The 12728-nt window shown below is 40.6% G+C and overlaps 1 protein-coding gene across 3 annotated transcripts in view; it reads left to right on the forward strand.

Annotated features, from left to right (window-relative positions):
- LOC135710803 (large neutral amino acids transporter small subunit 1) overlaps nucleotides 1-12148 on the forward strand; it is a 73100-nt gene extending 60952 nt beyond the window's left edge. For 2 of the 3 annotated variants that reach the window (XM_065233491.1, XM_065233490.1), the window contains exon 9: nucleotides 10812-12148. In XM_065233491.1, coding sequence (XP_065089563.1) covers nucleotides 10812-10879 — 68 coding nt within the window. In that variant the 3' untranslated portion in view covers nucleotides 10880-12148. The remainder of the gene's footprint in view (nucleotides 1-10811) is intronic. The other variant, XR_010518447.1, reaches the window with a different exon arrangement.
- Nucleotides 12149-12728: the final 580 nt, after the last annotated feature.

Raw genomic sequence — 12728 nt, forward strand, 5'->3', positions numbered from 1 at the left:
TGAGAAATTTGACTTCAATGTTCCAAAATGTTCCTTCAAGTGTACATGAATTTCTAAATTGGGTGAACACCCTTGAGATAATCCCCCTTATTCTGCGAGTCACGTGACTCTCTCTCACCGGTGAGGTGACAATTGTCACCTCGTGTGAGGTGACTCTCCATGCAAATCAAATGGAGAGTCACCTCACACGAGGTGACTATTGTCACCTCACCGGTGAGAGAGAGTCACGTGACTCGCAGAATAGGGGGGAATGCTTTGTCATTCTCTCTGAGTAAAAGATAAAATGGAACATAGACCATCGACGAGCAAGTACCATAGAGGTAACTCTAAGACCAGAAGGTCCCAAAGAATCGTGCTCAACTTTTCGGCTCAGCTCTGGTACTCTCTTCGGTCCCAAGCTAATCGATGCACCCCTCAAAACATAGGAAAATCCATGAACTCCTCATTTATCTGTCAAGCTTTCAAAGCGAATCAAAGTAAACATAGTGTAGTACTAGAATTTTGACTAGAATGGCGTACGTTAATCGATTTGGTTGGGGTAGGCTAGTCCAGTATAAGCCAATTTAAAATCGTTAGTTTCCACCGGTTTTTCTTCATGTCTTCCTCAGGTTTGACCTCCTTGGGATGCTGCCGTAGTGCCTGCTTCATAATAGCCCAGTGTTTTTTGATGGGCCTTAGTTCCGATGCGCTGGGGGGGGGGGTTCATGTCCTTGGGTACGCAAGTGAACTCGTTGGCTTCGTACCACTCCAGGACAACATTTGAATAGTGGCACGAAGCTAGATCCGGCCAGAAGATCGTAGGGCCCTCGTGTTGCTTCAACAAAGGAAGCAGACGCTTCTGTAGACACTTCTTGAGGTAGATCTCCTCGTTTACAGTCCCGGTAGTGACTGCTTCCTTACTTCCTCCGGAAAATCAAACTTGTGCTGGACGGTGAAAAACAGTAGCCCTGGAAGCTGCCGGAAGTCCACTTTTGACTTTAAATGATCTATATTTCTTGAATTTGTGTGGTTTACATGTATGAATTTTCAAGTGACGCACTAATAGAACATCCATTTTGACCGCATTTCTACTTCCATTCGATGCCCAGAGTTTCGTAGTAACGTTTAATCACACGACTCACCGTTGACTGCACGACTCCGAGTTGTTTTCCGATGTCCCGATGAGAGAGTTGAGGATTTTCCAGGTGCTTGCGCCAAATAAATTAGCGACGTTGCTTTTCGGGTCACGCCATTTTTTCCAACCTTCGCAAAATTGACAGCGATAAAAATTCAGTGTAAACAATACACTCTAAACTACTTCTACCCAAAATTTCAAGAGAAAACACCCAATGAGTTATTTTCTACAGCGTTTTTTCTGTGATGCAATGCTGATGTGGGACCTAGTGTGGGACACCCTTTATAACCCGGCATTGCCGCTTTAGACTGAAATATATAATAGTCAAATTGAATCTCCATTCGCATGAGATGTTTCAAAAGAACTTGAGACTATTCTGTGAAAATTTCAGCACATTTGGAGCATTGATTTGCATGCACCGGGGCAATGTGGAAAACGGTTCTGCTAATTTTATTGTTTTTAGAAAACACGCAGCTTTGCAATTTCTATTTGAAATTAGTGATATGTTAAATTAAACCTAATTTCACGTGAGTTGTTCAAAAGTTAAAGATTTTTCTATAATTATTTCATCATATTTGGAGCATAGACTTTCATGTATCGGGTTTTATTTATAAGTCGAAGGGAACCTCCATTCTCATGAGTTGTTTCAAAAGTAGTAGTGTGGATATTTTTAATTTGAGCCAAGAAATCATCAGTCTGATAATGGTCAATGGTCAATGGAACATGGTTGTTTTCAATGTCATGCTGAATCAAGTGCTGAACACTAAATTTGATCACTAATCATCATTTCATCAAATTTTCCATGTGATTTTACGTCTAGCATAATAATTTTTGGCTGAAGTTACATTCTGATCACTTCTCCGAGGATACCCAGAACATGTGTGTGCTCTTTAGGCTAAATGTGATCAAAAATGATCTGCTTTTGAAGTCTCAAACCAGCAGTGTTCTGAAAATCATTCTCAAATCTCATTCATTGAGCCTCCCTGCCAGAATAAACTCGCATGCGAATGTGGCAAACAAAATTCACGCTTGAGATTCTCATGCATATTCACGCACTCACACTCACACCGCTGAAAAATCATTCCAGCTTTAAACTTATAAAAACCACTCAAACGTCAATTGATATCATGCCTATGCATGTTGTGTTAGTTGTTCAACCCCTGATGCACAAACAATGAATAACGCCAAAATATAAAGCAATGCATTTTTGAACCTGAAAACTCATCGGTGATTTTTGCGACGTTGAATTTTGCAAGCCAAAACTCATAGGCGCCTAAACTCATGCATAAAATTTGAGTTTTTCCAAACACTGCAAATTAGTTTTACTCAAAAAAAGATTCTGACGTCTTCAAAGGCACTCGGAACATTTCGGATGTGGTCATTGGGATCTTGGCCAGGGCTGACAAATGTCATTTTCAATGACAGATTTCAAGCGATATTTACAGAGATATTTCTGTCACTTGATTTTTTTTGTCTTGACAGAACGTGACAGTGTTGTTAACATTGCTATTACTATCTCATTTATTAATATTATTGTTACTTGTACCTCGGAAATCTTAAACATACATTCACTCTACCGATTACATACTGTTGCTTGCCATCTAAATCAGTTAAAAATGTTGATGCCAAAGCCGTATGACACCTTGACCTCAGACTTTAAGAACATCTACTGAAATTTAAGAAAAAAACCCCTCTTTCCTCTTTTCGACCGGTTTTTCACTTTATGTAAGGCTTGTCATAAGCGAACCCCACCCGACAGAAGTTTCGTCAATAATTCCAGATAGAGCTGAAATTAGGACGTAACAGCTTTTGTAAACTTTGACTTCTCTCGATGATTTCTAGGAATTTATGGCACGCCCCCGCAAGCCAATATAACCATCGGGTAGGGGAAGATTTGGGCGAGCCTTGACTTTCTAGTAATCATCGAGAGAAGTCATTGTTTACAAAAGCTGTTACGCCCTAATTTCAGCTCTATCTAGAATTCCATCAATATTTGATTAATGAAAATTAATTTTTTCCCATGTGGTGGTTCCCTCCTCAGGGTGTAACGTACCAATATAACTAATGGGCGAGGAGGAAGTAGGAGAAAGTAATCTGTTCTACATTTCTTTCAACGAATTTCAATAAAATTTGCCTAATTTTCTCGAATTTGTTTTGGATAAATTCGATTCGAATGAATGTGTTCGAATTATCGAGCATTATGCTGATATTATTTTTAGTGTGTAGTGTGATGTGAACTGTCACTTCCTGAGCACCTGTGATTGTTTCACCCTTCAACCTTCAAGTTCCAACTCTGGAAGCAACGAAAATATCTGCACGGAGGACTGGTGACCTAATTGACTACTGGCGTTGATGGCCAAACGTGACCATAGATGCCGTGTCAATTCTTATGTTCACCGGATGCCAGGGTTGTCCAAATCGTAGTCCGTGATCTCGAAGCGACTATACCCAAGTCAAAGATGAATGCAGTTCCTCTTTTTTAAATATTTCTAGAAGACTTCCTTTACATGATGGTTATGTTGGTTTGTGTGGCCGTGCCTTGATTTCCTAGTAATCATCGAGAGAAGTAATTGTTTACAAAAGCTGTTCGCACTACTTCCAGCTCTATTGGGAGATTGCCGTAAAAGCTCGACACAGATGTCGCTACTGCATGATGATGATAATGTTGACAGACTGCATATAAAATTCGTGACAATTAGCGTTAAATCATAATTTTTATCAAGCCTGTGAAAAATCCTTCCAATATAACATTCGAATTAAAGAAGAAAACATTTTTAAGATCAGACTGATGTGCATCTTTGACTTTTGCAGATGAACTTTCATAAGATACATTCATTTCATTTCGCGGCTCCATCAATGCTGCATCGTAAATATGATGTAAACAGAAGTAAATTGCTCAATTACTCAAAATAAAGATGATTTTTCATCTTGTTATCACTTTGAAAACCATCTAGCACAATTTTATAGTATGGTGCGTGTTGAGTAAATCAAGTTCCGTTGCGTTTTTCGTCGAAAATTGTGAGTATTAATATGTTTGCCTAGAAAAGGCCAAAATGAACATTTATTGAATATTGGCGTCCTATACAACCAATTCTGGGGACCGTTGGGTGGGTTCGCCGACTTGGGTACCACATCGATATTCAGCCGCTCCATCTCCTCTAACGATCGCTTCGAGTAGTGGACCGACGCCAGATCCGGCCAGAACACCGCGTCTTCGCCCTTATGGTATTCTTTGATGAACGACGCAACTTCCGGCAGGCATTTTGTACTATAAATTTCCCCGTTCACGGCCAGTCTCGAGCGAAAGAAGAGCGGCTTTGACATCCCCTTTTCGCTGATTGTCAGCCACAGCAGCACCTTCTTGGGGAACTTGGTGTGTGAAATGAACTTCACCTCGGAGCTCATTTCCTTCGTGGGGGAAGTAAAATACGAAGTGCCCTGAATGTCGTTGCCACCCAGTGTGAGATAGGCCTCGTCGTTCATCACCACCGCCACGTTGCGATTCACCGGGAAAAACGAGTTGACCATCTTATTCAGCTGCTGCCGCTTCCTGACATGTATGTTCATGTTCGTCAGGTACTTTTTGCACCGACCTCCCGGCCAGAGTTCGCGCAGCGATGTAGCCACTTTTCCCTCGGTCTTCCACTTCATCATCCTTTGGAGCTTCTTGTCGCTCAGGGTCGTCGGCCGTCCGGGACCGGGCTTTCTTTCGATGCTCTGATTGTTGTCTAATAGTGCCAAGATGTTGTAGATACCGGAACGTCGTCCACAAAGTGCCGCACGATGTCCGTTTTCGACGCGGCGGGGTGCCGTTCTTTGAACGCGCACACTTCTGAACGGAGTTGCTTCACTGTTTTTGCCATCAAGGTTAGAGTTCGACTGATAGAGCTGTCAAATTTTGTCTGCTGACTCATGGGTTACTATGATTGATGCTGCATGGGTAGTTTCGTCAGCACGGGTGAAGGTAAACCCATGAAAAATAGACAATTTTTGTCCATTTTATTAAATGCAAACGTAACACGTATGAAGTAACATAAAAACACTTTGAATGTTCCGGAAGTAGTCTAAAGACATTTTCACTGGAATACAGAAATAACTTTCAGGATAGCCCAGTAGCGCTGATGATCACCTTTCCGTGGTGTGTTACTGGTATAAGATCTACCACCGAAGCATGGTCCTAACAACTTCAAACTAGGGATAATCAAAGGAACACGTCAGTCCTTGTTATTTTTTATGCCTTGGTAAACACCAATACCAATACACATACTGCACAATTTAGACTGATGCAAAATTTGAAACTTTCGCTCCACAGTGCTCAAACGGTTTCAAATCAGGTCCTGATTAGCCTCCCAAAATTTAAACTCATTTGGTAAGAAACTGACTTGGCACAAACTATTCGAAGCTTATATGGAAATTACTATGGGAAAACCAAACTTTTTGTTTATTGTCTTCTACCCATTTTCCATATTGATTTTTCGAAAATTTCTATAACTATTCTCACGGGAAATTTTCTCAGATACAACTTTGCGGAATATCGTTTTTCAGCCAAATGTCAAATTAACTGTTTAAGAGATTGATAATTTTATGGCATGATCAAGCAGCTGTTATGTGGGCAACACTGTATTCTGCAGTGTGACATAGTAGACATGATATTTGTGCTCTATTCTTTGCACCAGAAACACCAATGTTGCCTGCTGAACAGGTAAATGATCATAATAATAGGACATAAGACTTGAATCATTAATAACTTTTGTTCCTTACATTTGATTGAAAAGTAGTTTTCAACAAAGTTGTAACTGAGAAAATTTGCTACAATTACTGCTATCATTTTTAAAAGCATAGTGATGTGGTGAATTGTTAGATATATATGACCAAAAACATAAGTTTTCCCATAGTAATTCCCATATAAACTTGAAATGGTTTGTGCCAAGTCAGTTTCTTACTAAAGTAGTTCAAATTTTGAGAGGCTAAGCAGGACCCAATTTGGAACCGTTTAAGCACTGTGGAGCGAAAATTTCTAATTTTGCATCAGTCTACTGCACATGGTGCGCAGCTACACAACGATGAAAAGTTGTATTCGAACTTATTGAACACCCTGTATTAGTGACAAGACTCGGTGACTTCCATAAAAAAGTAACAAGGACTAAGATGTGTTCCTTTGATAACTGAAATATCCTGTTCCCCTAGTTTGAAGTAGTCAGGACTAGGAATCTGTGGTAGATCTTACATCCCGTAACGTACCACGAAAAGGTGATCTACCCACGTTACGGGGTGTAGTTTCCGATAGATATCATCTCAAAAAGCAGCAATGACATCTGATGAACAATGAATGCAGAAGCTTGACTAAATCATAGAGGTTACTCTAATACCAGAAGGTCCCGAAGAAACGTGCTCAACTTTTTGGCTCAGCTCTGGTACTCTCTTCGATCCCAAGCTATTCGATGCACGAACCCCTCATTTAATCTGTCAAACTTTCATAGCGAATCAAAACAAACATAGTGTAGTACTAGAACTTTGACTAGAATGGAGTACGTTAATCGATTTACTTGGGACCAATAGGCTAGTCAAGTAGTGAGCCAATTTGAAATCGTTAGTTTCCACCGGTTGGTAGGTCACTCCGCACACCAATCTTTGGTCATCTTTTTTGTCAGTGTGCCGCAGGATTTTCCGGTCATAGAGCAAGCTGCGATTGTTTGTAAAATACCCATCCCAGCAACCCGGTATTTCTGAAACCTTGAAAAAACATTAAGGTGTTTTGTGTTCATAGGATAATAAAAGTCTTGTGTTTTAGGCTTTTATAATGCCCTCAAAGGCAGACCAGAAACCTAGCCTTTTGTGACGTTAAAAGCCACGGTCTATCAGCAACAATCAATACAAAACTAACGATTTTAAATTGGCTCACTACTTGACTAGCCTATTGGTCCCAAGCAAATGATTAACGTACCCTATTCTAGTCGAAATTTTAGTACTACGCAATGTTTGAGGGGTTAAACGAGGGGTTAGTGAATTTTCCTATGTTTCGAGGGGTGAATCGATCAGCTTGGGGCCGACGAGAGTACCAGAGCTAGGCCAAAAAGTTGAGCACGTTATTTCGGGACCTTCTAGTCTTAGAGTTACCTCTATGCTATCAGCGGCCGGTAAGAGTTGGAACCGGTGGGGAATATTGTTAGAGACCGTCTATAGGGGATGAGGAATAGACTTCTGTAGTTTGTATTGTGTTATTTGCAGCATTATTTGAATTAAAGATGCAAATGGGGTCTGACTAACTGCCTCTCTTCTCTTGAGCCCACTCTATTACCTACATTTCGTATTTAGATCTATAAGTGAACTGCTGGTCTGAGTTCCTCTGGTATATTCAATTAGAGGATGTTTCTGAATATACAGTTAAACAGTACGTAATGTTGTGAACAACTCAAGGGGTGGTCACTCTACACACTTATTTTGTGCCAACATTTTTCTCAGTGTACCTCAGTGTGCCGCAGCTGTACAGGCAGTGCCAAGAAGTCATTGAACTGACTTTTGTTTGCTTGTGAATAATGTCTTGTTTGGCAACCCGGTATTTGAACAGCTCTTGTTTATGTTTTGTTTTTCAATGTTTTCAAAAACGACACGGACTCCATCTTCAAGGATGCCTGCAACTGACGAGCTCCGTTGCTACACGATCCTTCCGGCGTAAGTCCCACCCCGCACAACGAACGTCAATCATTAGTCAACCAGCCCTTCTGGGAGCCGGCGAAGGAAACATATTTGCACCGATTTTTTTACCGCCCGAGTATCATCCGTCGGAAAACTGGAAACCAACATCGGCCGGACCACACGTCGGACTGACGAAGGGCCGACCCGATGACCCGAAACGGACCATCCAACTTCATTCAACCGGCACAGCAACAGGGCGCAGTGATGATGGTCTACGGACTCAGTACCGCCATGGTCCAGATGGGAGACGCCATCGCAGTCGAACGCAGCATCCAGCACTTGAACAACATTGAATTAATGGAAATGATGGTAGCAAAATTCAAATAGCAATTTCCAAGCAGAACTATATGCCAGAGTCCACCAACCCGTATACTCTGCCGGACAATTCGATCATCTTCAAGGTGTACAGCACCTCCAAGAACAATCGCTTCCATTCCCGAACAAGTTTCTCCACTTCTTCAATACCCCACCCGGTATGTCCGAGGATCTGCTTCTGACTGCATTCACCACCAAGGACTGCCACCCGTCGCAAGTGCGAATGTTCCCGCTGAAATTGGAACGTTCCTCCTTGGAAAGATCGAGTTCCCGAGTGAAGACCTGGCGGTGTACGCCATCATGAAGTGCAACCGCAGCGCGATCGATCACAAAGGCACAAAATTCCCGTTCATTATGAAGCTGCGCTTTTCCTCCTCCAGGTCTATGAACGGTGCGTGGAGCAACGAGAACATCGAAAACATTATATATTGGCCGATGGAATGGTTGGTGTAGCAGCAACCGCCATGGTTGTATTCGAGCAGTTCGAATGGTCGGATGGTATAGTTTTTGTTTGATTGTTGACTTTCCGATTAAAACTCAAGCACCGTTTGTCGTGACCGGCCCAAGATTTCCAGCGTCGGCCACGGCTACACGAATTAGCGATGCAGTTCCCACGGCTGCGGCTGCTTCCAATGCTGCTGCAGCTGTTCCTTCTGCTGGTCCGTCTCCTCCAAAAGTCGTCAGAAAAGACGGACCAGCAGCAGCAATGGAAGCAGCCGCAGTCGTGGGACCTGCATCGCTAGTTCGTGTAGCCATGGTCTGAAACCTCGGTCAGGTCAAGATACCGCTGTCAGCAGTTCTTCGTTTAGGAGGAAATATGGACGCAACTACCGTCACGGGTGTAACGATTGTGAGAATCCATGGTGAGACTTTGTTGAGATTCACGGTTGTGTTTTGAGAATAATTTGATTATATTGCGGCAACATCAATAGCAAATTTTGATACATGCAAACTGCGCAGGCGCAGAAAAATTTCAGTGTTGCCAGTAGCTTTAAAGATCATAAAAAATTGTAACCATGGGTGCCAAATAGCTCCAATGACTGCACCCGGGTGTGCCCAAGTTTGATTTTGGCACACTGTGTAGAGTGACCAACCCCTTGGAACAACTTCAACGACAGTTGTCTAGCAGTGCTCCTATTTTATTAACAACAATCCAATGTGCCGAATGTGTGCCAGATTGTGCCGAATGTGTGTCAAAGGTGTGCCGATCGATGTGCCCAAGCTGTGCCGAATCTATTTTCGGCACAATGTGCTGAGTGACTTACCCCTTGGCCTACATCCATATGAGCGCTGAATGGATTATCTTTTGACTCGACCTTCTCCGATTTGCGTGACAACCTTTCACATGTATGCTAAAATTAAGCCGTTTTGAATCTTGTGAGTTTTTTTTCTTCAAAATGGCGTATTTGATATTTTTCAATAAATCGTAAAAAGTCACTTCTAATCGAAATGGTGTTGGAGACAAATTAATATTAATAATAATAATATTCAGTGCATCTCTAGTATCAAAGCTTTGTCCCACCCACGATTTTTTGGAGAACGTTGTTAAAAAACTGATTTATTCCTCCAATGATAAAATCTGACCTTTCTTACTAACAGAAATTCCGACTAAAGTACTCATACGATGAGAAAAGAATTGTCATGAACGCATGATGGATGTTGGCCCTACTTAGCTAATAACTAGCCCCCTCCCCCTCCCCCCGGCCGGAACATAGCCGGATGTGTTTGGAACTGGTTTTTGAATTCTCATGTCATTTGATGTGTCACATTATGGGTTTTATTTATGTCTGGCCGCATTTAGTTTCATGGCATTTTCAAACCAGAACATGTTCCGGTCATACATCTCCGGAACCAGTTCACGATTCCAAAAATATTCAAAAGGTTCTATGAAACCATTGTACCTTGTCCCACCCACATATTTGATGGTGCACGCGCCTCTGCTACAGCGTATCGACAAATTGAAGACAATTTATTGCATTAGATGGAAAGCGGAAATGGCAGAATTCCTGCACAAATTTTAATGAGTGTCCATAACAAATAACTCAAGAGAAAATTTCCAAACAGACGTTAGTGCTTCTTTAAACAATGACTTCAATCGTCAATTTGTCGTAGCCAGGGAAGATGATCTGATGATGCCTGGATCAGCTAGTTACTGATGATTGAAGTTAACGTTTAAAAAAGTAAGTACTTACGTCCATTCAATAATTTGTTCTACTCCGTCCAACTTCATTAAATCATACAACAGGTCATATGTAAATCGCATTGTCTCATATGCCTCCCGACTCTGGTGCACATCATGTGTTTTAAATCTTGTAAAACTTGTTACCCTAGAGATATTTAGTTTTATTAATTTTAAATTGTTGCAACCTCTATCGCAGTTCATTAGTTTCATGACAAGTTATTTGTTCATTATCTATTTCTTCTACTCTTACTGTTTATAACATTGTATGTACAAAAGAAAACCATTATCGTCGTCTAAAATATACCAGCACCGCAATAACAGCACCGACATTACTGTGATTATGCACTCATGCACCGTGATTAGAGAGTCAAGCGTTGACATCGTGTAACGAAACTCGAAGTTTGTTGACTAACACCATTCTAGCAATTTAGCAATACACGGAAACCGTTTTCGAACGATTCTAATTTTCTCCTTTCTCCCGTTTCCATCCCTATTTTATTCCAGTTGGCAGCACCCGATTCCTGCAGAAAATGCTCATGGTCGTAGGCAAGGCCAAACCAGCTCAGGTTTAAATAGAAAAAAAGGAACAACAACAGCAAAAATAGTGAGGACACAATACCTCTCCACAAGCAGACATCATTCCGCATCTCAATCGTCTCGCATCAAATTAATCGACAAACATAAACCATACACTTCCATTTAGATGGCATTCAGACGATAGATCGACGACACATTCCGGAAGAATCATTCATTGCTTTTTCAACGCAGTCAACATTGAGTTCATTGAGGAAATGAGCGCGGACGAAGTTAATAGACAGGATTTGATTTGTTATAAGAAAAGCAGCGATTGAGGGTAAAACTTCCGTTAGTAGGAGAACTATGTGACAAACATACATTCCTGTTGTATAGTTATTTTTTTTAAATGTTAATTGACTGAGTCAGACATTTTAGGTTGTATGAGAGGAGATAAGTTTTCCAGAACTTCCCAGAAGGCTGTTTGTTTTCAATGTTTTGTTGATCAATTCATCATCACGTCCCACGTGGAAGGCATTTTCCTTTTTAATAGTGACCCATACTGTACAAGTATTTGTGTTTATCTTTAATGTTAGGATGCTCTACGTTCCTGATAAAATTATTTAATTTGTTAAAAACTTAATTTAAGTATGACGACAATATGGAAACAAAGCAAAGCTCAAAGCTAAATAAATCCAGTTGGAAACGAATATTTTGATTTCATTCCCGTAAAACGATTGAGTTCAAGGCTGAACAAAAAAAAAGAACGTGACAAACGCGCCGGTTATATAATTAGGATAGAGAACATATCACGAAGAAAAAGAAAACGAAAAATTGAATCTCAGATGTATTAATTAGCACCATATCGCACCATATGCCATAGTTATATCCAAATTGATCTTATTTTCGGTTAGAATTTATTGGTAAACTTTCGTTCCAAAACCTCCCGAGTATTGAGCAGCATCCCAGTTGCCAGCTTTACTGGAGAGAAATGAAAACCGTGTGCTTCGATTGTAAAATCAGTCAAACGCGTTCAAATTATTACATGTGTAAAGTATAACCAAATACCCGTTCCATCATTATTCTGTAATCATATGCATTAATGGGAAAATGTTTTAAATGTGTTTTATGCAATGTCCTGATTAGGAGAAAATTGGTGTTCCACGGAACGATTGATTAGGAGAAGAGAAGCAAGTCCACACCGGTGCGACTGATACTAAAGAGGGTTAAACTTGTTGACAATAATCTAAAGTTTAGTGTTTAGAAAATTTTTAATGTACACGCCAAAACCTACCATTATACATCGCATTTAACAGAACCAACAAACACACACATACACATATAACGACAGCGAAATTAATGCATTCCACATATACCGATTCATATATACAAACCACGGTACGAAACATAATCAATGTGATCAATAGCTAAACAGTCTACTAGATGTGTAAATACTGGACATACAATGTAACAAAAATAATACAACGTAACTCAATCAATCATGTCAGAAGAAAACAAACAAACAAAAACATAAACCCAAGACACATGAAATCAGCTCCGGAAACCGTCATCATAGAAAAAACAAGCAAAAACTGGAAACGCTTCGCTTGGAAAAAAGCGCGGATGAAATTCGTCGAAACGTGGACAGAAGTTGGAATTTTACGCGCAGCGCAGATCAAGTGACATATTAGTAGCTATATTAGGAAATAAATAAAGTGAAATGTATTATTGCAAATGGAATTGGCGGTTGCCTTGATGAATTGATGGAAGATATGAGAAATATGGAGGGGAATATCGTTTGGCATAACAGTAATTTGCCATAAAGGGCGAACACGAAATTATTGCGACACATTCAACAGGGCATAACTTTTTTACCATTGGGTAAAAATCAACCAAATTTTGCACACT

Source organism: Ochlerotatus camptorhynchus, unplaced genomic scaffold (assembly GCF_037179485.1).
Source record: "Ochlerotatus camptorhynchus isolate MF236.1 unplaced genomic scaffold, CSIRO-AGI_Acam_v1.1 ptg000402l, whole genome shotgun sequence".
In the NCBI taxonomy this organism is placed as follows: Eukaryota; Metazoa; Arthropoda; class Insecta; order Diptera; family Culicidae; genus Ochlerotatus; species Ochlerotatus camptorhynchus.